The sequence below is a fragment of the Nyctibius grandis genome, chromosome 9 (genome assembly GCF_013368605.1).
Source record: "Nyctibius grandis isolate bNycGra1 chromosome 9, bNycGra1.pri, whole genome shotgun sequence".
In the NCBI taxonomy this organism is placed as follows: domain Eukaryota; kingdom Metazoa; phylum Chordata; class Aves; order Nyctibiiformes; family Nyctibiidae; genus Nyctibius; species Nyctibius grandis.
The window spans coordinates 29206695-29231716 of NC_090666.1; the positions used below are offsets into that span (position 1 = coordinate 29206695).

General features: G+C 41.4%; 1 protein-coding gene across 2 annotated transcripts in view; it reads left to right on the plus strand.

Moving 5' to 3' along the window:
• Positions 1 to 6599: 6599 nt before the first annotated feature.
• Positions 6600 to 25022, plus strand: part of TRAF3IP1 (TRAF3 interacting protein 1) — a 46607-nt gene continuing 28184 nt past the window's right edge. Inside the window, exons 1-7 of one of the 2 annotated variants that reach the window (XM_068407555.1) lie at positions 6600 to 6752; positions 7578 to 7646; positions 12025 to 12186; positions 14096 to 14236; positions 14394 to 14861; positions 16050 to 16127; positions 23251 to 23326. In XM_068407555.1, the coding sequence (XP_068263656.1) occupies positions 6630 to 6752; positions 7578 to 7646; positions 12025 to 12186; positions 14096 to 14236; positions 14394 to 14861; positions 16050 to 16127; positions 23251 to 23326 (1117 nt within the window). In that variant the 5' untranslated portion in view covers positions 6600 to 6629. The remainder of the gene's footprint in view (positions 6753 to 7577; positions 7647 to 12024; positions 12187 to 14095; positions 14237 to 14393; positions 14862 to 16049; positions 16128 to 23250; positions 23327 to 25022) is intronic. The other variant, XM_068407557.1, reaches the window with a different exon arrangement.

Below are 25022 nucleotides of genomic sequence, written 5' to 3' on the forward strand. Positions count from 1 at the left end.
CCTTGGTGCAAAAGGAGGGTTTGGAGCCAGCACAACTCATGGGAAGGGAGAGACCCCTTCTTTCCTTTGAATTGCCTCTGTTCTCACCTCCTTATACCTTTTCATTGAGCCAGTGAACCGGGTCCCAAGTGTGGAGGGTCATATATATGTATGTTCTGATACATCACCAGTGGTTTTCATCTATCTCCAGTTCACTTGCAGGGTACAGAGGCAGTATCCAGACATGGAGTGTCACGAAGCAAGCTCAGGACTGCTGCCTTGACTTCACGCAGTGTTTCACCGCCAGTGACTTAGAGCACATTGCTAGCTTGAGGCTGAGAGTGACAGTGGCTAGAGAGTCACCAAAATGTGCAAACATCACACGTTTCTTGAACCAGAATGGGACTGCATGAAATGGGGATATAAATCAGATTGGGAGGTTGAGTTGTGTGGAGGAAGGTGGATGGTCATTTCAGTAAAATTCAAAAGCTCTGCTTATTTGCAAAACTAGAGTAGAAAAATGTATGCTGCTGCACTCTGAATAACAAGAGAAATAAAAGGCAGCATGGACAGCTTTAGCAGAGGCTGGTGAAAGGAAACTAGCACACAGGCAAAATTTGAAGAAAAAAAGGGGGGGTGGATCCAGAAAACAAAGTGACGCTTCATAGAGACCCAGCTCTCATGAAAGTTACTGCTTTCAATTTCAGTTATGGCAGGGCAGATCAAATCAATCCACACCATAACTTCAGGCATGATATATTCCATGGCTTCAATAGACCCAGAGGGAACTGTTTCTCCTGATAAAAGAAATCTTATTGTGCACCATACACCCATTGATTGCGAAATTCTTTTTATTTGAGTTAACAGACTAAATCAAACAAGCCTTTTCTATTAATGCTCCTTGGAGTAAGCATGTGGCAGCTTCCAGGCTGCTTACTGTGGTTTGGGTCTTATCCAATACACCAAACGCAACTGGCCAAACCAAATTTCTGCTAGGGTCCTGAACGGTCCCTCCATTACATATCTCAAGCAGGTAAAGATAAGAAAACCAAATATTTTTAAAAGTTTTGTGCAGAATCTGTACTGAAATGATTGAAACCAGCAGGAAATATCTATCTAGGAAACCACACAGCTCTGTTTGTCTAGTCATTATCTCCACACAAAATGTATTTAACATGAGTTTTATCAATTGATTGCTTTCATATCTGAAAAAATAACTTACAAAGGCAATTCACCTCATTTCTCCCTTGCTTTCCACAACACAGCGCTCCTGAGATGCAGCATCTTTTTGCACCTTGAGGATGGAAAGGCCACAGCAAGCCCACTTTGCCCTGATCCAGGCAGGATCAGCCAGCGAGCTGTGTCCGTAACTCTGGGACACATCTCGTGAGCTGGATTGTTGCTGGATGGCAGAGGCAGGGCAACAGAGCCTCCGCAGAGCTGGCAGTCCTGCAAGTATATCTCATGGCAAGCAGCCAGGAAGTGAAACAAGTACCCGGGCTGTGCCAAGCCCCAAAAGAGGTATGTAAGAGGCCAGGACCTCAGCTGGCAGAAAAAGGGTTTACTGAGATTCATCCTATATTCAAAAAACTAAAAAAGATGTAGAAGATGCCTACGACTGTGTATTACTTGTCACCAGGCAGGCTGGTACAAAGAAGTTCCCTCTGTCATAGACTTTATCCTGTTGGATGTGGTTCAGATTTTGAAGTGTGTTTTGAAGTGTGAAGTCACTTCCACACCTTCACAAGAGTTGCTGAGCACTTTAACATGTCTGCTTGCTTCGTTATGGTACCAGATTGGAGCCAAGCAGCCACTAGCATCTGTCAGTGCATTTCACTGGTGAGATGGAGCCCAGCTGCCTTGGAGAAGAGGGAATGTGCACTGGAGATCTCTGTCTTGTACATAGGGGAAAGGAGGGGAGTAGGTTCAAGCAACTGGTATCTGAACCTGGATTTTGCAATCTGCAAGTCCCAAAGTTCCATGGAATAAAATGACTTTTCTTATTGCAAGCTCCAGTTTAGCAATGCAGAGCCGGCAATGGGGAACACCCTTGGTGTCAAATGCCAGCTTCATTCTCCTTTCCAAACTGTGTAGGTTCCTCATCGTTGACTTTTCTTGCAATTAGAATTAAATAGTAAATGAAAGTGAGAAATCATTAGCCCCAGAGCTATAGTCACTGATTTCTTCATGGCTTACTGGAGGGACAACAGATAATTATATGACACAGAACACATGGAAATTCTCACTGGTTTCCATATTGCAGGTGTGAGGCTTGTGTAATTACCTTTTAGGACAAGGGAACTGCGTAAGTGGTCCCAGGTGGGAGCTCTGCTCCCTGTGAAGTCCCATCCTTGGAGCCTGCTTTCTGAAACATTCCCAAGATGATGCCACATCCAAGTGACTCAGGTACGTCCATGCCAAGTGAAAATGGTTAGTTCTCCACTGCAGTGGAGTTGTGTTGTTAAAGCAGCAGGGAAGAGGGGGCGCAGTTGCGACTCTTAGTTTTTCATGCCGAGGTTAAAAAAACGGCAGCGTGGCACAGAGTGTGGATTCATGTCTGAGTTTATTTGTCAGATAAACCTGGGCTGCTGGTGGAGCATGACTGTTCCCAACCTAAGAGGGTGTATAGTTGAGGTCCCATGGTAAGGGGAGGTCTGGCAAGCAAAATCTTGCCATTGTCAGGAAAACCAAGCTCAGGACTTTAGACTGGATACCAATTTTCTGAATAATTTTGGAATCCAGAGACTTTATTTATGGTAAAGAGTAAATATATGTAAACAGGCCTTCTTGTAAAAGAATATAAGCTGCTCTCAGGGAGTGCAACACACACTCCTTGTAGTTTTGTAGATTTGGTGGCCACATTTCTCATGGGGAAATGCTGTGCAGCAAAGCTGGTGTCAGTTCTGGAGCTGGTGGCAACCAGATAGGAGAGAGATCCTTCACAGAATAAAGTGTATCCAGAGATGTAGATGTCATGGAATTCTAGAGAGCTCTATGGCAGATATAGGCTTTTTTAAACTTACAGTTTTTAAGGCATCTTGCAGAACCTGCCAACAACATATTTCAGGCCTGTGCAGCATCAAAACACAATTACTTCAAATCATCTAGGAGCAAAGATGTACAGCACAACACCAGTTTGTGTTTCACCAGTTTCCCGCTGATCTTCAAAAACCATACTGTCTTCATAGTGATGTGAACTCCACATTTGATATGTTTACCTGATGGGCTGGGAGTAATTTGGACAGTTGATAATAATCTGAAATGTGTGGGACTGCTGGACAAAATTCTAGATTCCACATTGACTAGCAGCTCAAAAGGCAAAACGTGGCTTTTTAAGGGGTGGTAGTAATTTAAAAGGCAAACAAACCCGCAGCTGTTTAAAGGAGGAGAGGAGGTTAGAGAGTTCAAGAGCACATTGAGAGCGGAAGGCTGTCTCGCAAGCAAATGCCATTGTTTCCACATCTCAGGCTCTTTCCATGGGCTTGGTTTGGTTGCTGTTCTTGATGTTAGGGTAAGGGGAACTGTGTGAATGTTTATTTCTGCCTGAGAAACTGATTTTAATGTAAACCTCCCAAATCCTGTCCCGTGGTGATCTTTGGAGAAATCCCCACTTGGTTTAGAATTCTGCACAATTACAAACTGTTTAGTTTCCCATTACCTTTTTAAGGTTTTAAAACTGAGAAACCCTGTGAAGTACAAAAACCTGCTAATATTTATCATAGCAACAAAAATCTTGTTCTAAGATAATGCAGTCCGTATGTCCTTGCATATTACTAATGTTCTGATACTGGTATCCCCAGGGATGAACTAGATGTGTCTTTGACTGAGACAGACAGTGGGTTCTTTCTGGTGTCAAGCTGCATCTATATTTTACAGCAGCTTTTGTTAGCTCAGCTGATAGGGGTTGGAAACTGCATGTATACATGTGTGTGCTTAACCTACAGAGTTCATAAGATCATTTGAGACTGGAGATAGTATCCTGCTGTTTGTGGTACGTAAAACCACAGCTTTACAGTTCCGCTGCTGGGTCTTGAATATTTGGCCAATGACATATGCCATGGTGCTGTCTTGCTGCTTTGCAGCCTATGTCTGCGGAGAAGTTCTGCTGTATTAAGTCAAACTAGTGGCTGGAAAGGTCAGAGTCCCTTGCCATGGGAGGAGGCAAGCCTTGGAGGAAAAGGCAGTGTGCGTTGTCTATTCCTGCTTGTGATTGTGGTGAAGTGCTCAAAACAGGAAGATTCTCTGCTACCCTCTTAGTGTTAGGATGGCTTTTGACACATGTTGGAGATCTGGGAATCTTCTCTTGATCAGTTTGGTATGCTGCTTTGTCTCTCATTGATGCTGCATTGTCAGCTGAATTTCCTACTGACATCTGTGGCAGGATTGGTCTCAGCTTGCCCAACATTTGTGAACAATTCTAGTCCAAGGTCCTCAAAAAGACTGGGTCTCCAGACTAAACTTAAAGCTATCTGTTTTAGGGTCTTAGGGCACTTCTTTCAATTCCAATGCCTTCCTTTAGGTCCACAGGGATTTGTGGAGACTTTGTGGGTGACTAGCTTTTGGTTCTTCAGTTAAATTGAGCTGTGCTTCCTCGGGTACTACCTCTTCAGCAAAATGTGCATGCCAAAGGTCAAATTTAACAAAACCCCCGAGATTCCTTCTGAGGCATCTCAGACACTTCATGGACAGCTGGTGGCAGAAATCCAGAGAAACCACACAATTCCAAAATAAACAACCCTCTTCCCCAGAGCAGCTTCTTCCCACTCTTCTTGCTTCCTCTAAGACCTCTTCCGATGCCCTTGGATGTACAAGCTGTCAACACCTCCTCTTCTTCCCAGGCTCACCAGACCCTGTAGTCACAGCCTGGCTGGGAACCTCATCAACCCACCAGTGTGTTGGGCTGGGGGAAGACAGCAATCGCTTCCCTGCAACAACCTGCTCTCAGGAGCCCAGGCGTAATTAACCTGTCAGCGTGGAAGCCATCCGCTTCCCTTCCTCTGCTGAAAAAATAACCCCTTTCCTTGCCTGAACTAATACCAGATACACGTGCTTTGGTGACATGTCCCTTTTTGTTCCCAAATCTGATTAATTCTTCCAAGGTTATTTAGCAAGGCAGGCGAGCTCGAGCTGTAAGTTGAAGCATGGCAGCACAACCCCCATGCCAGCCCTGTTGAAGTTCAGCTTTCAAACATTAATGGTCACGACTGGCCAAGCAGAAAAGCAGTATATTCTTTCTCAGGTTCCCAAACTTGGTCAGGGAGGTTGGCAGTGACGTGGAGGCTGGCGCACAAGCAGGTTTTTGCTTGTCGATGAGGGCTGTGATAGGGCAAGGATGGAGCACATTGCAGGGAGGGACTAGGATGCTGGCTGTTGGGAATGGGCCTGCAGGAGATGAGGATGGTGCTAGGGGTCCTGTGCTCCTCTTTAATGGCCGTGGCCTGGCTTTGCTAGGGAGCATGAGGCAGGATCGGGCAGTCCTGACGTTGGCTCCTTTTCCCCCATCCATCATTCTTACTTTCTACTTCTTTAGAATCATAAAATTGTTTTGGTTGGAAAGGACCTTTAAGATCATCGAGTCCAACCGGTAACCCAGCACTGCCACATCCACCACTAAACCATGTCCCTAAGCACCACATCTACTTGTCTTTTAAATCCCTCCAGGGATGGTGACTCTACCACTTCCCTGGGCAGCCTGTTCCAGTGCTTGACAACCCTTTCGGTGAAGAAATTTTTCCTGATATCCAATCTAAACCTCCCCTGGCACAACTTGAGGCCGTTTCCTCTTGTCCTGTTGCTTGTTACTTGGGAGAAGAGACCGACACCCGCTTCACTACAACCTCCTTTCAGGTAGTTGTAGAGAGTGATAAGGTCTCCCCTCAGCCTCCTTTTCTCCAGGCTAAACAATCCTCAGTTCCTCACAAGTCATAAGACTTGTGCTCCAGACTCTTCACCAGCTTCGTTGCCCTTCTCTGGACTCGCTTCAGCACCTCAACATCTTTCTTGTAGTGAGGGGCCCAAAACTGAACACGGGATTTGAGGTGCGGCCTCACCAGAGCCGAGTACAGGGGGGACGATCCCTGTCCTAGTCCTGCTGGCCACACTATTGCTGATACAAGCCAGGATGCTGTTGGCCTTCTTGGCCACTTGGGCACACTGCTCGCTCATGTTCAGCCAGACATCGACCAACACCCCCAGGTCCTTTTCCGCCAGGCAGCTTTCCAGCCACTCCTCCCTAAGCCTGTAGCAGTGCATGAGGTTGTTGTGCCCCACGTGCAGGACCCGACACTTGGCCTTGTTGACTCTTGACCTTGTTGAACCTTGTTTACTTCAAGAACAATTTAAAAAAAAACACCAGAAGATACAACTGAAGTTTCTGAGCACTGTTTATCTGCTGCTTATTCTAATAAGGGGCTAGGGTGGCGCTAGTGCTGTGGGACAGGGGGCTTTGGGGCTGTTTCCAGGGGCTCTTCTCTCAGGCCCGGGCAGGGCCTAAGCAAGCCGCCGGGCCGGTTGCTAGGGCCGCGTTGTGCCTAGTAACCTCCTGCCCCGGCTCTGCGCTTGCGCAGTGAGGCGCCTGCGCCGCGGGGCAGGCCGGGAATGCTGGGAGCCGCCGGTGGCGGCGGTGGCGCCGCCGGGGTCCCGCCGCCGCTATGAACGAGGCGGTGGTGCGGCGGACGCGGGAGTCCTTGGGCCGGGTGATCCGCAAGCCGCCGCTGACGGACCGGCTGCTGAGTAAGCCGCCATTCCGCTACCTGCACGACGTGATTACCGAGGTGGGCCGGGAAGCGGCCTGCGGGCCCGCTCCGCTGTTGCTAGGCAACAGGGCCTCCCTGCCGGCTCGGCCGCCCCCTGGCGGGCGGGGGTGTGGCTGCCGCGGGGTGGGGGGAGAGGGGGTAGCCCAGGCGCGGGGCTGCGGGGGGGGCTCAGCCGGGGGGACACCAGAGGCCGTGGGCGCTCCTTCACCCGGGGAGGGGGGACCCCGTCTGCTTTCCGGGGCCCCGGGGACTGCGCGGGGCTGGGCGGCGGGCGGAGGTGACAGCCGCAGGGGGTGGGCTCCCGGTAGTAAGTAAATCTTAGGGGTTTTAGGGTAGTAAGTAAATTTCAGGGGTTTTAGGGTTGCTTGTAGTGGTTAAGACCAGGCGAGGGGTCTGAGTCCTTTCTTCAGTCTGCTGTGGATTTGATATTTAATGAAACCTGTTGGTTGGTTGTTTTTCCACCTCCCATTTCAAAAAAAAGTCTTAATTTTTACATTCACTTTGGTGCTGCTTTTGTATATGTAGTCACATGTAAAGAGGTTGGTATGGGAATAATGCAAAATGCTGGTGTTTACGTTGGGATCTCGGGATTCCCCAACCATCAAGGTTAAAGATGGAATTAAATAGGAAGAGAGGCCTGAGCCATAAGCAAGGATTAAGTCTCCTTGTTCCAGAGCGTGTTCAGAGACACAGCAGTCCTCTGAACCTGCTCTAGAAAGTGTTCTAAACGAGGTATCATCTCTGAAAGCCAGTAGGGACAACGTGTTTCCTGTTGCCACACGAGCTTTATTGAACAGAGGCCTTCAAGTGTTCTTAACTTACTCTTTTTCTTCTGTTTTGAAGGTAATTAGAGTGACAGGTTTTATGAAAGGACTTTACACGGATTTCGAATTGAAATCAGATAATGTTAAGGTGGGTATGAAACTTCCTTATTTACTTAGCTTTAATGTTAGTATTCTTTGAAACTTACCACAAGGTACTTTTGGTATTTTCTGCATTCATTGTCAAGTACCTGTCTTTAGCTTTGTGAAGAAATTGTAAAACCTATTGCCTGTTGGTTATATTATGTGTGAGGTGAAGTACAGATTGCATTTGTGGATGTGACACAAACAAGCTGTCCTGTGTAAAGAGCTATTTCTGTACAGATTTCAAAACAGTGAGGGTTAATCTATTACCAGAGCTAGGTTTCCAAAATACTATTGTATTACAGGTGAAAAGAATCATTACGTAGCAAGATTGCCTGGAAGTAGTTAGGCATTGATAAGAAGTCACAAACGCTAGAAATCCACATACAGTTTTTTAAAGAGTCTTGTGGTCTCTCAGTGGAATGGTTTTATATTTATTGCTTTATATATGCATGTATACATACACGTACATATAGATATATATACTGTGTACATATATACAGTAAATATTCTTGCTTAATATCCCAGGACTTGCTGAGGCATTCATCTGGTTACATGAATTCCACAATAGGTTTATTACAGCGTACAAATGGCTAAAAAAAAAAAAAGAGGAGGTTGATGTTATTAAGAAAAGCATTTTTCAGTAAATATAAGGGTTGCTTTAGTCTCTGGTGCTCTTCTGTTGTCTGCTTCTTTGCTGAGCTGATGCTGACTTCTCCAGCTACTGACTTGATTGGAAACTTTTGTTGCTTATTCATGGCAAATAAGGCAGTGTTTGTACGTTGCTAGTCAGACAGCTACATCCGTTGGTGATTGTTTAACATAGCAACTGAGAGTAGGAGGTCTATGAGCCTGGCTTGTTATCCATACAGCCGGCTGCATGAATGTTTTATGCGCTTCTTGCAGCTAGTTATCAGTCTGATATGTTTATTTCTGTGACTGTTCTTATTGTTGTCAGGATAACTGAAGTGTGAGTTATTTCTACAATGGATTGTTGTTTTTGTTGGTACTGTTCCTGTTGAAGATTGTCAATAGGTTCTGGGATGAAGAGCAGCTTAGCACATGCTGCCTCTTCTTGGCAGAGCACCGTGTGTTTTATTTGTGGATCAAAAAAGCAGATTTCTTAGCAACTTCTGAATAGGTCTTTGTGTCTACATACTGTGATAGCTGTGAAGTTGCACCAATCTTCAGTTGCACCAGTCTCTGAGAATTTCTTTCACAGTCCATGAGATCATGGTTTTCAAGAGTTCAGGCAGAGGAAATCAAAATGCTATAGCGTGGAGGAAAACGACTCTAGTTTGTGTTCCTCTTTTCAAAGCACTGGTCAGGAGAAAGACTTGGCTCTCCCAGGATGCTTCCTGCCTGTGATTTCCGTTGGAGTTGTAGAAAATCAGGAGAGTAATCTTTATGCAGAGACCAAAACTACCCACAGAGAGCTAGAGTCTGAGAGCAGCAGCTAGCGTCCATGTTGTGAATAGCTGTTTCTATGCGAGGGTGATCTGCTTTATGTAACTCTAGGGAATGATCCTCGTCTGGTTTGATGATCTGGCAGTAGATGCACAGACTTGGAATGGGCAGGATGCTTTCAGAAAAAAAGAAAAGTTTGTACCCACTGTGAAATAGTCCCAGTGCTGTAGTCCGCAGTCTGCTTGCTATGGGTTGGGAAAAATCAGCAGGTGCTCTTTGCAAACTGGCTGTGCTGTGCTGTTGTAGTTCATGAGGTGCTATTGTATATCATGAGGTGCTGCCACAGATCATGAGGTGCATAGACTGAACTTAGGAGAGCCCAAAGCTCATGGTCCAGCCTTTGTGGTGGCTGGAGCTGGCTCCTGATCTGGACATCCCCTTACATGCTATGCAGCGTCATGCACACATACGTGCAGCAACTGTCTTCGTTTCTAGTTTCAACTCGCCTCTCCCACCTGGTCATAGCAGTGGGGTCCTGAAGTAGCCACCATTTCTTCTGTGTTACCTTTTATGTCTCAACTGTTGGGATAATATGTTCTGCTTGGATAGCTGGTCCCTTCCTCCTGCATAGGAAGATGGGGGAGCAGGCTGGAAGCATCCCATGAGCCAAATCTGGCCTGCAGAGCACGCACGTGGACCTCACTGAGTTCTAATTTGCTTCAAGGATGTATAGTCGTAGCAATCAGTTGGAGAGAGATGTAGGGGGAATTTAAAGTGTGAGGATTCCTTAATCGTTGGGACTTCTCTGAAACAGACACACCTCTTCTACCAGCTACATGGGACGATATTGCTGTCTGAGTGTTTATCAGAAAGGTTCATCTTGTTAGGTCTAGTAAAAAGTTGTTCTCTTGTAAATGAGAAGACTGGATATCAGGCTTGTTCTTATAATCTTTTACAATAGCTTTTTATATATAAATACACACACAAAAAAAGTCTTTATATTTTTTATATATATATATATATATATACACATATATAAAGTCTTACCACTTGAAATAGGGGAGATATCTTTTTTGAAATCTACCCAATAAAAAATATTTTCTTAAGCTCTCAGCACTGCTTCAGATGTTTGTTTCTATTTTGATAGAATTTTATTTACTGGTGCAGGTGGGACCTGTAGATTTCTTACTGGGTTCATGAGGATTTCTTATGTGGATAGAACACACTGATAACCTAACTGCTGAAAATGATGAGGATGTAGGAGGAAATTTTGGATCTTTATTTGAAAACATGTTTGGTTTAGCATAGTGTCCTGTCTCCTTCTCTAAATTAATAGATTGCATATATCCTCGGAAGGATGGACAACTATTTTAATAGAAGGAGGTTGCAGTATTTCCTTCCTTTCTTTTTTTATTTTTGAATCCAGGGAGCACCACTGAGAGTGAAGTGCTCCTGATGCTAATGGAGACAATCTGAAAATCCCAGCTATGTGGCAGTTGTTTGTTTTAATCCATTTGGAAGATCCAAAGATGGGAAGTACCCTGACTCTGGAGGCTGTCTTCCCATGCGTTTAACTATCATTTATGTGCTCGCAGCAGGACCCAGTTTGTGTTTATGGAGAGTGGCTCTGGGACTTGAGATACCATGTGAACACCTCTGTTCAGCGTCAGTGCCGCAGGAATAGGTAGTGCTCCGAGATGGCCTGTAAAGAGCATTGGCCTTGCTCAGCTGGGGAAATACTGGCTTCTGTTGCTTTGCTCTGTATCGGTACATCTGTCAAATTAGATCCAGGTCATTCTGGATCTGTGCATCCGAGATACTCAGACAGTAAGTGCAGTGCAAGATCAGGTGTTTTACTGGATAATTACAACTGCTCCTTTCTGAATTAACTGAAATGGCAGTGGTCCGCTTTTCAGTTGTCAGTTTGAATGCTGTCGTTTATATTCTTTTGAACTGATGCCTATTAAAGCACACATACAGAATTCTTCTCACATGGGTTTACTTTTTAACAGGCTAGTAAAATAGTTTCTCTATCTCTACTCATGACTGTAAAGGATGAGTGGGTAGAGTTCTGTGCTGGGCGTGGTAAATATTGCTTGGATTTTATTATATTAATAAAACCTTTTTCCCTCCCTGAGTATTCTGCAGCTGCAGAGACTTCACACCATGATTTCATTCTCTGGGCCAGGAACCCTCCAATAAAATTTTCCTTGGTGGGGGTTGGTTTATTTTGTCTTAATTTTTTTTCTTGTAATTTTGCATAATCACCAAAAGCCATCAGCACTACGGAAGAGCACTTGGGGAAAGTTGTTTGTAAAGTGTAATTATAAAACTAAAATACATCTGGTAATTGTGGAGATAAAAATATGTGCCTGTATCTCTTTCCCACCATGTTTCATATGTTTTCTTTACTCACTGTTAAGTCTGGTTTGTAAAGTATGTGTACAAGCATGTGAGTCCCTCCATTTAGACTCGTATTAGTCCCAAAGTTATGGGACTGTGCTGAAAAGTATTCAAGGCAAGAACTGTCCTTTTAAGCAATATCTGCTGTAACAATCCCATTGTAACTCCTAAGTGATTCCTTTGGTAATACTTGGATGATTTGTTAAACAAAACTTTATCTTCTTTAAGATGTAACCTGTGAAAATAGAGTGCCAAAGGACTTATAGCAGTCTTAAAATGCACTGGAGCTAAATGATAAACATTTAAACAATAAAAAGACAAAAGTTATGCTTTCACTTTGATTATTCCAGTTCAATATTCATCCATTATCGAAGCTGTCATTTCTTAATCAGAAATAAATAGCTAGCTATAAATCAGGGGCAACCCTCCTTCCTGACCTTACAAACCACGTGCTGCTCTTGTTGTACTGATGCTTTCTGCAACTATTCCTCCCATCAGCATCTTTCTAGTCCTTTAGGTGGTGTGCGGAATTATTTTGGAGTCTCAGTATTATTTCTTAATTGCTCTTTTGCCAGGATAAAGATGCCAAAATCAGCTTCCTTCAGAAGGCAATCGATGCTGTTGTAATGGTAACAGGAGAGCCACTGTCAGTAAAACCAGCGCGTGTTGTGGCTGGGCACGAACCTGAAAAAACCAATGAATTTCTTCAAGCAATTGGGAAGTGTTGCTTAAATAAGGTATGACATCACACATATATTTTATACATATGGTGATGTATTATCAGAGCTTATTTGCAACAGGCTTTATTGACACTGCTATTTTTACTTACACAAGATATATGTTGGGTCACCACTTTTAATAATAATAATAATAACAATGATGACAACAGAGTATATGATCCTTAGCAGAGTTTGAGCCAGGTCCCCACAGAAATACATTATTTTAGTAATGTATACGGCTTTTTATTTTTCACCTTATTCATTGGTCATTTAATAACTTTTATTAGGTTTTAAGAATATGAAACTTCATAACTTTTAAAGCTTTTGGATGCAGGCACATTAATTGTATGACCAGATGCTGCCATCTTAGACTTTATCTCCTTTAAAATTTCAGTCAAATCTCTAATTCTGTAATGAAAGTCATGTTTCCGATATGCTGGGGTTTATCTGTTTGGTTGGGGTTTTTTGGGGGGTGTGGTTTTTTTTGTTGTTCTTGTGTTTTTTTTGTTCTTTTTTGAATATGGAAATGCAGCGCAGGTGAAATTTGATAAGCTGTTAAAAATAACTGCAGAGGCAGTTCTTAAAATAATTGTTCTTAAAACAATTATTTCATTAAAAAAATAAGGATTCTTTGCTTGTAGGTGGTACAGAGATTTTTGAAATACAAAGGTATTATCTAAACCCCTTGAATTAATGAGTGTGAAGAAATTGTGTGTGTTTAACTGTGAAATACTACAGTGTTTACAGGCTGTCTGCAAGTTTAATTTGGATTATCTTTGATAATCTACTCATTTAAATATATGTTATTTTTTTAATTATCTGAGTGCTCTGAGCTTCTTCCTTATGAATTGCTTGAGATCAGGAACAGGGAAGTTGATAAACATATGCACAGAGACTGGACGAGTTAGAAAATGTGCTTGATGGAACAGCTTTGTAGAATGTTGTGGTGAGATTTATTATCCAGAGGATATAGTCTACCCATTTGAGCTAAGATCGTTAGCCCCTTGGCTTTTATTGTGCTTGATATGGAAAAGATTTCCTTCAGTCTCTAGCTTGATACTTTTAGTGCTGAGCTGAGCACACTGCTTGGAGTTAGGTAGCTCAGGCGAATGTTGCTAATGTGCCGAAGTTTGTGTCCAAATGTGAAAACCCACAAAAATTCATAGTTTTGTATTTCCAAACCAGGAGAGAATGAGGAGTCAAACCCTAGGGCAATATCAGTTTTAGTGATCTAAAAGCTGTTCCTGTTTCAGGAAGGAGAATTCCCTGGCAATGTGGTGAATTTTTTTTTTTGTTGATGTAGTCAAACCCTTTGTCACTTAGACATGAAAACATGGTGTTAACTTGCTGTCTAAATGACCTAATTAATAATTGCTTGTCATCTTAACAAATGAACTAGATGCAGAAGCTTTTTAAACAGAGTAGCTGCAGCTTATTGAAAGTCATTCGTAATGTAGTTTTCTTCAGTGACTGTTACTGATTAAGCAAGTATTAGGTGAAAGTGGATTGGCCCTAAAGTGGATGCAAATACAACATAATGTGGTTTTAAGAGTGTTTAACCAATCTAGCAGTCGTGGTATGAGGATTTGACAGTTATTTACCTTACCATTTTGAAAAATATTTAAGTTGTTGCAATGAGAATTGCTATTGTGCTATAATAGATAAAAAACACCATATATTTATATAGCTCTGGTACTTATAATCAAATTATTACAAGATCTGAAAGGAGGAGTTTGACATAAAAGAGCATTATTACTGCTGTGAAAGAATGTTTCCAAAAAAGCAGAAATATAAGCTTTCTTAAAAAAAAAACACCCCCCCCCCAAAAAAAAAAAAACAAGTCATGTTGATTACAGAGTTAGGAAGAAAGGAGATATTTAATAAAATAATTTAAATCATTTCAGTGATATTTTTCTATTCCTTGCAGCTGTCCAGTGATGCTGCTGTAAAAAAGATCTTAGCTGGGGAAAGAGCTGATGCTAAAGGGAAACCTCCGTCCTCTAAATCTCAAGATAAAGAAAGCAGAGAATCCAAAACAGAAGAACAAAAAAGCCATAGAGATAAAGAGGTAGGCAGCAACTTTTGTGGGGGTACAGGGGATACCACTCTTTATGGTTTGTTTGTTTGGGGTTTTTTTTCAGCTTGCATTTTTGTCTGTGTAAAGTAACTGTGTGATAGAGTTGTCATGTAGTGGAATTAATTTTTAGTTTTTACTTTCTTTTTAGGGTAGAGGAGACACTGAAATTAAAGACAGAAGCTCCAGCAGAGACAGAAAACCCAAAGGAGATCTGAAAGAGAGCAAAGAAAGAGAAAAGGAAAGTGATAAACAGAAGCATAATGAAGACAGGCACAAAGACCCTGAAAGAGACACCTTTAAGGAAGGAGAAAAACAAGAAAGGGAAAGAAACAAAAGCAGAACAACCAAGCAAGGAAGAGAAACAGAAAAAAACAAGGGAAAGGGAGGCACAGAGCAAGAAGATGATCTTGAATGTGGTAAAGGACAGGAAAGAGAGAGAAAAAATGAAGGAGAAAGAGAAAAGGACAGACTGAAAAGAAGAGATAGAGATAAGGCTAGGGACAGAGAGCGAGAGAAAGACAGAGATAGAGGAACAGATCAGGAAAGGGGTAGACAAAGATACAGAGAAGAAGGGGAGCATTTAAGAGAACATGGAAAGGATAAAGCAGAGAAAAAGGTAATTGAAATCTTATTTCAGAGAATAACTTTCCGCATGCTGTGGTAGGGACTGAATGTTTGTTCTAATGACTTTGCATGTTTGTGTTTCTACTCGTTTAACAACTAAGTACTTTCTTTAACAGCAATTACTGTCATGAAGTGAAAGTTTCAGTATGGATTTGTTCTGGTAAGAGTGTGACTGAGGCTGTGTGTGTGTAACTTCATGTCTCTCATGATGTGTCTTGACTTGAGCCATCAGACTCATCTGACTGTGCTTCCTGAACATCTAATAAGCAGTTTATTTTCAGAACTCTGCATGTCTCAGTTCTCCTGATCACATTAGGTTATGTTTGGCAGAGAGAGGTGGCAGTGCCTATTGGAACTGTGTACTTATATCCTCCTGTATCTTCCCAGTAATGCATGCTGTTGTGGCAGCCACAGACAGCTTTTAGGGAAGATGGGGTTGAAGACAGTTCCTTTGGGCCATAAGTAGTCTCTCTTGCGCTTACTTCTGTAGCAGGACACACAGGATAGAGTTGCACATCCATATTTTTTTCTGTCTTTCTAGATTAAACTGCTTGCTTCCAGCTTGATTATTTTTTTTCTTGAAAGAGCTGTTGGGAAGCCCATCTAGATTCTTGCAAGGGTGCTCTATTTGCACCGGACTCTGCACATCATGTTACATCTTTGAGAAGGAACACATCCACCGTTTCCCAATACTTCAGGCCTTCTCAGTGTAAAGTTCTAAACTGCCTTAAGAACCATCTCTTCATTGCCTTTCATTTTGTTGGTTTTTAATCTTCTCTTTTCCTCCTCTAAATATTTTCTATTCTCCCTTTCTGTTCTGTTGCATGCTGGTTCATGGTAGAAATTTGAGATTAATGGACATCAAAGGCGCTTCTGTTAGGGGGTGGCTTAATTTTGTTAGATGTGAGAAAGCACTTTTGTCAGTACCTGCATGCTGGTCTTAAGGATTTGTGCCTTCCTGGTATTACTCAGAAAGAATAATGTTTAACTGTTGATTTTGCTCGGTTTATCTCCTATGCGGGGTAGGCAAGGTGAAGAGGGCAGGTAGATGGATAAAGGTAGATGAATGTGCGTTATAATGTGCTCAGTTCTACTCTATGCTCATTTCCCCCTTCATATTATTCAGGTAAGTAGCTCACTTCTCAGCACACTGAATCTAAAGCAATTAATTTATTTTCAGTCTGCAGATTCTGAGGAATCCACACTTCAAAAAATGCAGAGGCCAACTAAAGACAGCAAGTGCCAGCCAGATAATGAGGTCAGTAGTATAGAAGATCTGGGAAGGTGAATACTGAAAGTGTTGCATTTTAGAGTGATTTGAGAATCTGCATGAAAGGAATATAGGATTGAAAGGTAGGTAGATGACAAGGGCTGTAAAACAGATGCTTGTCTGGTTGTTTGGGTTTTTTTGTTTGTTTGTTTTCTTTTTTAATTTCTCTGAGCTTGGACAAAAAAAATTCTACTGAGTTTATTTTGTTTTCCTGATTTTATTTCTATGTATTGATATGTTGGGTACTTCAGGAAAAATACTTATTTGTTCAAAGTTTTCTGTTTATTCCTTTGAATCTTTACTGGAAAGCTGTTAGGTTTGTTGTTTTTTTTTTTTTAACTTTAAAGGATGTTACTGTTTTGGAGAGAAAATGAGTCCAGTGTTGTGTCTGGGCCCATGTTTTGCAGCTGGATGATGGCAGGGCAGAACAGCAACTCACTGATTGCCTCTGAACAGTAGCTGTTGCTTGTGATACCATTGTGTCTGCATCTGCTACTTCTTAATGACCTGAGGCAATTTGGGGAATTATGGAGCCATATGGCTAAATGTTTAAAGAGCGAGACTTCAATAAATTAAGCTAAAGCAGCTCAGCCTAGGAAAAAATAGGCAGGATCCTAAGTCTAGAAGGAGTCTCTGTTGAGAGTCTATGGGCCACTGACATCATTGTGTCTTCTACATGAGATGACAAATTTATAGCTATTATTTGACTGAAGTCCAACCAAACTTTTTAAGTTATTGGCACTTGGAGGGAGAGCTTATAAAATAGCTTCTAGCCTGAAGCAAATGTTCATGGCCAAGTTAAACTTCCTGCAAATTGGGTCTCTAATGGAAATTCCGAGCCTCATCCCAAACTATCGTAGTGCTCTTGGGCACCGCAATAATACAGTGGGGCAGTAAAATTTCATTTCCCGTCTTAAGTGCTTTTGGGAGCGATTCCAAGGCATGTGGGTTTATTACCTTAAATCTAGATGACATGCTTTTCCTCTATTTGCTTGCGTAACAGTAGATGCTGCTTAGTTTTCAGGTGATGAAAACTCACACTTTAGAACAGTGCATGACAAGTGGTCATCATCTTAAGACTGTGGAAGAGAGAAGTGAAATTAAAATGTTCCCAATTATTTTTTAGAGCTGGAGAGCTAAGATATCTGCACAAAGTGATTTAGAGGAAATTCCAGCATGAAATAATTGAAAGTGCATCTAATGGAGTGGGGTTGATCTTCCTGTCTTCACAGTAGTTTCTCAGCAGGGTAATGCCTTTATTTCCAGGGGTTTACCCTGATTTAAACTACTGTAACTCCATGTAAGTCACATGGCAGTGAAACAAGTGTATTTAAAAGAAGGGAAACAATTTACATCTTTATGCACATGAAGAGTATTGAATCATATTTTGTAGTCTATGCTGCATAATTAATAAATCTCAGCATCTGTCTTTTGTAAATATAATACAAGTGAAACAATTTGAAGCAGCCCCTCTCAAGCAGTGGCTGATAGGCCAGTACGTAACGTGTCACCCACTCTTTTCTGCCTTAAGAATTAACCTCCTCTTTTCTCATTTGTTTCTGTTGTGCTCATTCACCCACTTACCCTGGCTCCTAGTCCTGCTCTCTTTATCCTCACGCTCCTAGCCACAGCTTCTCTTTCTTTCCAAGCCTAGTCTTACATGGCTTCATGTCGTAGCGAGCTATTTGTCTTGACTTTCATCTTGCTTCCTCCATATTTGAATTAGGTCCTTTCTTCAGACACGCTGCTTGGCAGCATAAGAACGTGGAAACAGTGGAGGAAAAAGCAGTGGGGAAATGGGAATTTTTATTTCATTTGAGGTGTCCGCAGAATTTCAGGCTGAGTGGCTTTTATGCAGCATTTACTTTAGAGAACAAATTAATTTAGATTTTTTTTTCATATTCTACATGTACAGCAAAGCTATCACTTAAAGTTTAGTTCCCGACTTTGCTTCTATGAGATTAGGAGTCTTAATAAGATTCGATCTGTATCCATGAGAGTCAATTTTTCTTGCTGCTAATTATCAGAGGCCAGCTTTAAAATGCTACTTAAATTTTGACAGGTTGACTTTTTTTTAAAAAATGTATTTTTCTGGTATTAAAGAAACTCTGTGTGTTACGCAGCATGTAATAGTCATCACATGGGTATCTATAATTTTCTGGAACTAAAAGAAAGCAAGTATAAGTAGGAATTAAGAAGAGACATTTGGCTAACACATGGCAATCAGAAGATGACTGCTTGCTGCTTCAAGGCTAGCTGCTGCAAACCATACCGTTTGTGATCAGAGTGAGTTGAGTTATATTCTGTTAGCTCTCAGTCCATCTCAGGTAAAAGTCTTGTTTCAAATGGACACTTTGTAGCATGACTTGTTGACCTTCTAAATAATAAAGATAACTTTGTCTTTTGACAAAAGGTGATTCAGGTCATAGAGCTTCTGAGCGTATGGTGCTGCTTATATGAAAGTGGCTGCAGAACAGGTATGTCATTTCCCCCTAAGGCCAAACACGTTGGAAAAGTCTCTTCCATTTTACAGATGGCTGCTGAAACTCTTGGCTAAGCTTTTTGTAATATCCTGTCACTTTTGGCCACTTCTATAATGACTTTTATTTTTGCCCTACAAACTGTATTGCTCTGTAACTGGTCACTTGAATCAGCCTCTAAGTCATATCTAATGAACTTCTATTTCTGTTGGAACTCATCTCGACTATATAATGAAACAAATACTGAATGAAAAAAGACATAACTGCCCTAGAAGCAGCAAAGAGAATTGTTCCATGGAAATCTGCTGGACATGGCTCAAGTATTTTCATCCCAGTGATGTGAATGACCCACTCTTTTTGGTGTTGGATATTCATAACTGGCCTCATATAATAGAAATCCATATTAAAACTTATGTTTTAAAAACCAGGATTTTTCTAATAGGCCTTTTGTGTTTTGAAAGGTTTTAATTAGCAGAAGCTAAGACCAATAGAACACCATCTTGTGAGCCTTCATTTGAGGAAAAGATAATTTATCGATATTTTCCTAGTAAGTTTTATCACCACAGCAGTCAGATTGACCTTAGCAAATAGAGGTCTTTCTTTGTTGCTCTTGCACACTAATAAATTATTCCTGTAAATAATGATAGCCGTTTTAGGAATAAAGACTGGAAATACAGACAGTTTGAGGGAAAGAGCAAAGAAAGTCTTGGAGGGATAGATAGCTTTCAGTAAAAGCATTAGAAATTAACTGTGCTTAATTGTTGAGGAAGGATCTGTTGCACAAAATTGAAATATGTATTTATATATGTAGATGTATTTATATAAAACATATATATACACATATATGTAGTTTTATTTATATAAAACTTATATACACACACACTATTTACAGTATACATGCAAATATAGCTCCTGACACTGTGGATCTAAATAGAAGAGAAAAACATTGTGGAGGGTTGATTGAATTAGATTTCTGTTCATGGACTTAATTCTTGTTTATTATTAGTGAACTATCAGTAGATCTGATGAATTAGAGGAGAAAAATCACAGTGGCCGATTTATATAATGAGTTTTCTCCCTTCCTTTCTTGGATGGCGGTGTTTTTTCTGCCTTTGACTGTGATGCATGGAGTGGCCCTGGCTAGAGGAGATGTATGTACAGAATTAGTTATAAGAGCAGTATAAAAGTCACTGATAGAAACTGCTCACAACATCCTTTCATGAATTGCCCTCTCCCTGGCAGTGCTCAAGACCAGGCTGGATGGGGCTTGGAGCAACCTGGTCTAGTAGAAGGTGTCCCTGCCCATGGCAGGGGGTTGGAACTAGATGATCTTTAAGGTCCCTTCCAACCCAAACCATTCTATGGTTCTATGAATATAGAGGTTGGTTGTTGCATGGAAAGGGGGCAGAATTAACAGTTTGGCAGGATGTTTATTCAAAGCGTATTCCTCTTCTTGACCTGCTGAAGCATTAGAAATCATTGTTTTCTTATGCCTTAATGTGAAAGTCAACCTATTTAAAGGTTAATAATGAGGACAAACCAGCAGATGGGATGTTTTACAGCAGGCTGCTGTATCCTCTCCAAATAGAAACAAAATTACTCAAAACTGGGAAGCGTGCATACATCCATCTAAAATTCCATTTAATATGTTTTTTCCAAGATGGTGTGAGATGAAGTGTGAGATTTCTTTTTAATGGCTCCAGTGACTGCTTTTCAAAGTCTTGAAGCCTCTTAATTTGTAAGAAGAAAATGACCTATTTTATCTCCCTTTGGAAAGACTCAAATCATAAATATTGTGGATTTATGTTTTTGTGTGCTACCATAGCGATTAAATTTTAGCTTTTACTTGCACTTGTTGCCAGTGTGCACATGTGGCTCTACAAAAATGTTAAGCAGTGTTTGTAGTCACTACCTGACATAAATAAATGACTGAATCCCCTCCTCCAGAAGCCTCAGCATCTATTCTCAACTCCTTCCCCACCTGTGCTAATAATTACATCACCCAAAGAGCTGCTGAAGTTTGAGTGTACCAGATGTGGCCTGCGGGCCTGGAGAGCCAGACTCTGATGGTATATGAGCTTTACTTTTGCTCCTTGCATAGTGTTGTAATTGTGAAAGATGGTAGTAATTAAGATGAACTAAGATTAAGATTAACCACTTCAATATTAGCTATGAATTTTGGACTTCTGTCTGTTTTTCTTTATAATATGCCAGCATTTCCTAAAGAGTGAAACAAAAATATTGGTAGCTCTGGTTGTGGGTCAAATAATAATTGTAATAATCATAGAATCACAGAATCATAGAATGGTTTGGGTTGGAAGGGACCTAAAGATCATCTAGTTCCAACCCCCTGCCCATGGCAGGGGCACCTTCCACTAGACCAGGTTGCTCCAAGCTCCATTCAACCTGGCCTTGAACACTGCCAGGGAGGGAACATCCACAGCTTCTCTGGGCAACCTGTACCAGTGTCTCACCACCCTCACAGGAAATAATTTCTTCCTAATATCTAATCTAAATGTCCCCTCTTTCAGTTTAAAACCGTTCCCCCTCGTCCTATCACTCCATGCCCTTGTAAAAAGTCCCTCTCCAGCTTTCCTGTAGCCCCTTCTGGTACTGGAAGGCTGCTAGAAGGTCTCCCCGGAGCCTTCTCTTCTCCAGGCTGAACAGCCCCAACTCTCTCAGCCTGTCTTTATAGGAGAGGTGCTCCAGCCCTCTGATCATCTTGGTGGCCTCCTCTGGACTAGCTCTGACAGCTCCATGTCCTTCTTCTGTTGGGGGCCCTAGAGCTGAACGCAGCACTGCAGGTGGGGTCTCATGAGAGTGGAGTAGAGGGGGAGAATCACCATAGTTCAGGATTTTGAATGAGATGCAGAGATATATTATAGGGAGAGAGAGCACAGAAACATGAAATGGTATTCTCTAAATCACCTGTACTTCGTCAGTTGTGTTCAGAAGTAGTTGCTTCCTCTTTAGCAAGAAATGTCACTAATTAAATCAGGGAGTTAGGTAAAAAGACAGGAAAATTATTAGAAGCATGAATTGCTTGTTGGAAACTACTAGTTTATTAGTATGTACGGTACTATAAGGAGTGGGAAGCCCTGCGTGTGTGCATATTGGGCCAGATCCCATTGCTGGCTCCATCCTCAGGTCTACATGTAAGCAGACCTTTTAGGTTGTAACCTAAAAGGTTCCGTTTAGGTTGGAAAAGACCCTTAAGATCATTGAGTCCAACTGTTAACACTACCAAGTTCATCACTACCAAGTCTGCCCCTTCTGCTAGCCAAGATTGGTATAATGGGATGGACTGCCTCCTTCCCACCCTGATCCCATACCCAGGAGTTTTTGTTGGGCTGGCGGGAGTCCTGCTTTATACTTTGCACCTTCTCTGGAGGCATTTGGGCCCCAACTGTGTTTTAGGCAGAGTGAGCAGTAAATCTGTATTATACCTTACCTATAGTAGTGGCAGCTCTCGTGGACCTGCCTCTCCACCTGCTCTTGCCAGGACATTGTTTCGAGATTATTTTGTAGGGCAGGTGCTTGTAGCTGCCTTCAGCCTCTCTCATGCCCACCTGTGCATAGGCTGTTACACCTTCGCACACAGGGAACCTCACAGGCCAGGTGGCCTTGTCTCCTGGGCCTGGTGTTGATCTCGTCTCATGAGAGGCTGCTGCTTATGCACGTCTTTTTCCCAACCTCCAGCCAAGCGGACCTGCTGATTTAACTTGCTCCTTTCCGAGGACATATGACCATTGAAACGTGTAACGTAGTGCCTTTTGCAGAAACTATTGTCAGTCAGGTGTTCTTGACTTCAGGCAGTGCAAACTATAATCCAGAGAAAACAAAATAATTCTTGTGTGTGCTTGCCTGCTTTCATTTCTGGCCTCTCTGAATCACTTTCGAACTAAGGTCAGAGTCCTTGGAAGTGTCCTGAATTTTCCTCCACTTTGATCTTTTCCACTTTGAACTCTTATCTGCCTTCCTGTACTAGTTGCACCTTCAGATCATCCATTGCTTGTTTGCTGGTCTTTCTGGCAGGACACATTTCTTAGTTTGTCTGGGTGTTTGTCCAGGAAAGCTGCCGTTTGAGTAAAGGACTATGCAGTCTAGTGGCACAATTTTTTTGGTCTATGCTTCTATTTTGGAATGAAATTTAAAAGACTTCCCAGAAGGTTAAAAGGAACTGTGTATCTGAAACATGTAGGTGATTGCAAGCATGCTACTCCTTTTGGTAGCTCACTGGTAGCTAAGCATTGTATCCCAAGACCAGTAGTGGCATCATAGATCCTATACAGGTTTCACAAGATTGCTCTGCCTTGGAGACTCTTATTTCACATTTGGAAGTTGTCTTTACAATAATGAAACATAATCATATAGGTTCATTTAAAAGAAAATAGCTAGCATGCACCCAGGAAAAATACCTGCAAAGTTCGAGGAAAATAGACTTGAAGTATTCTTAATCTTATATGTGTGGGTCAGTTTTGTAAGTGAATATTTTTTATGTATAATACAAACAGATAAAAAAGCAACACGTGTAAGTAAATTTTATATAATAATATATAATTTTTAATGTACAATTAATATACAATTATATAAATTTGCGGGCTTTTGTTTGTTTTTTTTTTTTTTTAAAGCGTGAAAGTCCTGCAGGAATATCAAGGCAGCCTTCAACAAAAGGTTCAAGGCAACGCGCCAGACCCAGAGGAGAAGGTAACTAGAGGGAGGATATTATTTCTATTAAATATGCTGGAGAATTATTGAATAGGAATAGCATAAATACTTAAATATCCATGTTTATTATTTTCAGTACTTGTTTTATACTCCCAGTCTGCATTTATAAATCCAATAGGCAATTTTTCTGCATGGATTTGATGCATAGAAAGTGGTACTCAGTTCAGTTTGCTCATGCACAACTGTGGATATAAATTCAGCCTGCTCTTGATAGTAATTGTGTTCTCTCTGAATGGGCTTTTTTAGTTGGTCTACAAGTATTTCTTTTTCTATTAGTTTCACAAAAAAATGTTTCTTTGCTTAATAATCTAGCAAGCTGAGACAAATAAACCTTGCAAAATTTTGGCTTCCCCCCACACCTTCACTGACCATTAGTGGACAGTATGTCTGAGTTGATAAAATTATTGCACGTTACCTTTACATAAAGTCACATGTAAAGGTTTGTTAAATGTTTACAGCAGAGCAGTATTCCACACGGTATTTTTGTTTTAGTAAGACTTAAGATATGTTGTTTAAGGTTGTTTTAGTAAGATGAAAGACATTTGTGAGGCAAGATGTGCTTTCCTGTAGGGATAAATCATACAGCCATGACCCCTGAATTTGTAACTTTACCACTTACTAATATTTGGGAAGAGTGCTCTTCCTAAATTTTGCTAGGGAATCCAAACTTCACTTATTTTCTGAATTTTTCAATCGTTTCTCAAGGATCTGAAGTCTTAGTGTTTGGTCTTTAGAAATTTTGGGTTTATAAATGAAAAGATCATATTTGTCAAAAAAACCCAACCAACAAAACAAAAAGGCACATTCCCTGAGATTAACTGAGTACTGGCCAGTGCAATGGGTATTTGTTTGATAAGCAGTATGCGAAACCATCCACATTTGTGTTACACTTTGGGATTTTTTCAGTGAAAAGATGGTTGTGTGAATTTGAGACTAGCAGAACCTTTCTGAGTGATTTCCATAGCTTGAGATACTTACAATACTCCAGGTATAAGCTGGAGAACAGGTGAAGATAAGGTGTTAAACAAAACCTCTGGCTTGCTGCCCATTTGATGATAAGAGAAGATCCTTCTGAGTATTGAAACAACGGCACATGTTTGTAGATCTTTGACTTTCTCCAACATCTGTGATTACAGCTGTGGTCAACTGTGTTGCACCAGGGCTGGTCTCAGGCTAGGACCTTGTGATTTGAGTTGGAACAGAGCAGGTGATCTGGGTAGCATCAGTACTGAATCCTATCCCACGACCTCTTCCACAGTAGTAACTTTCCTCCTCATCTGCCTCGCACCTGCGTTAGTCATTTCTTTCAGTCTCTTTGGACAAGATTTAAGTCTTAAGATGGTTTTATAGATTGTTTATTGTCTTTTATTGTTTAATAGACAGTTGTGCCAGGCTTTGCAAATAAGTAAATTTTTATTTTGTTTGTTAAGGTGCTTCATTGCAATTGATTATGTCACCAGCTTTTATATCTAAGTGTATTAAATATTGTATTTGCATGCTAATTGGAAACTAGATTCTCTTCAGAATATCCCAGGTACTTAAAACTTTCACATCAGGAAGAAAGGAATCTAAATTTAGTATTGCTAGCCCTTTGTATAACAAAGCCAAGAGGAAGAGCCTAGAGAAAAGAGTAGGTAAGGAGTAGAACTGTCTGGCACCCGGACCTCCTATAATG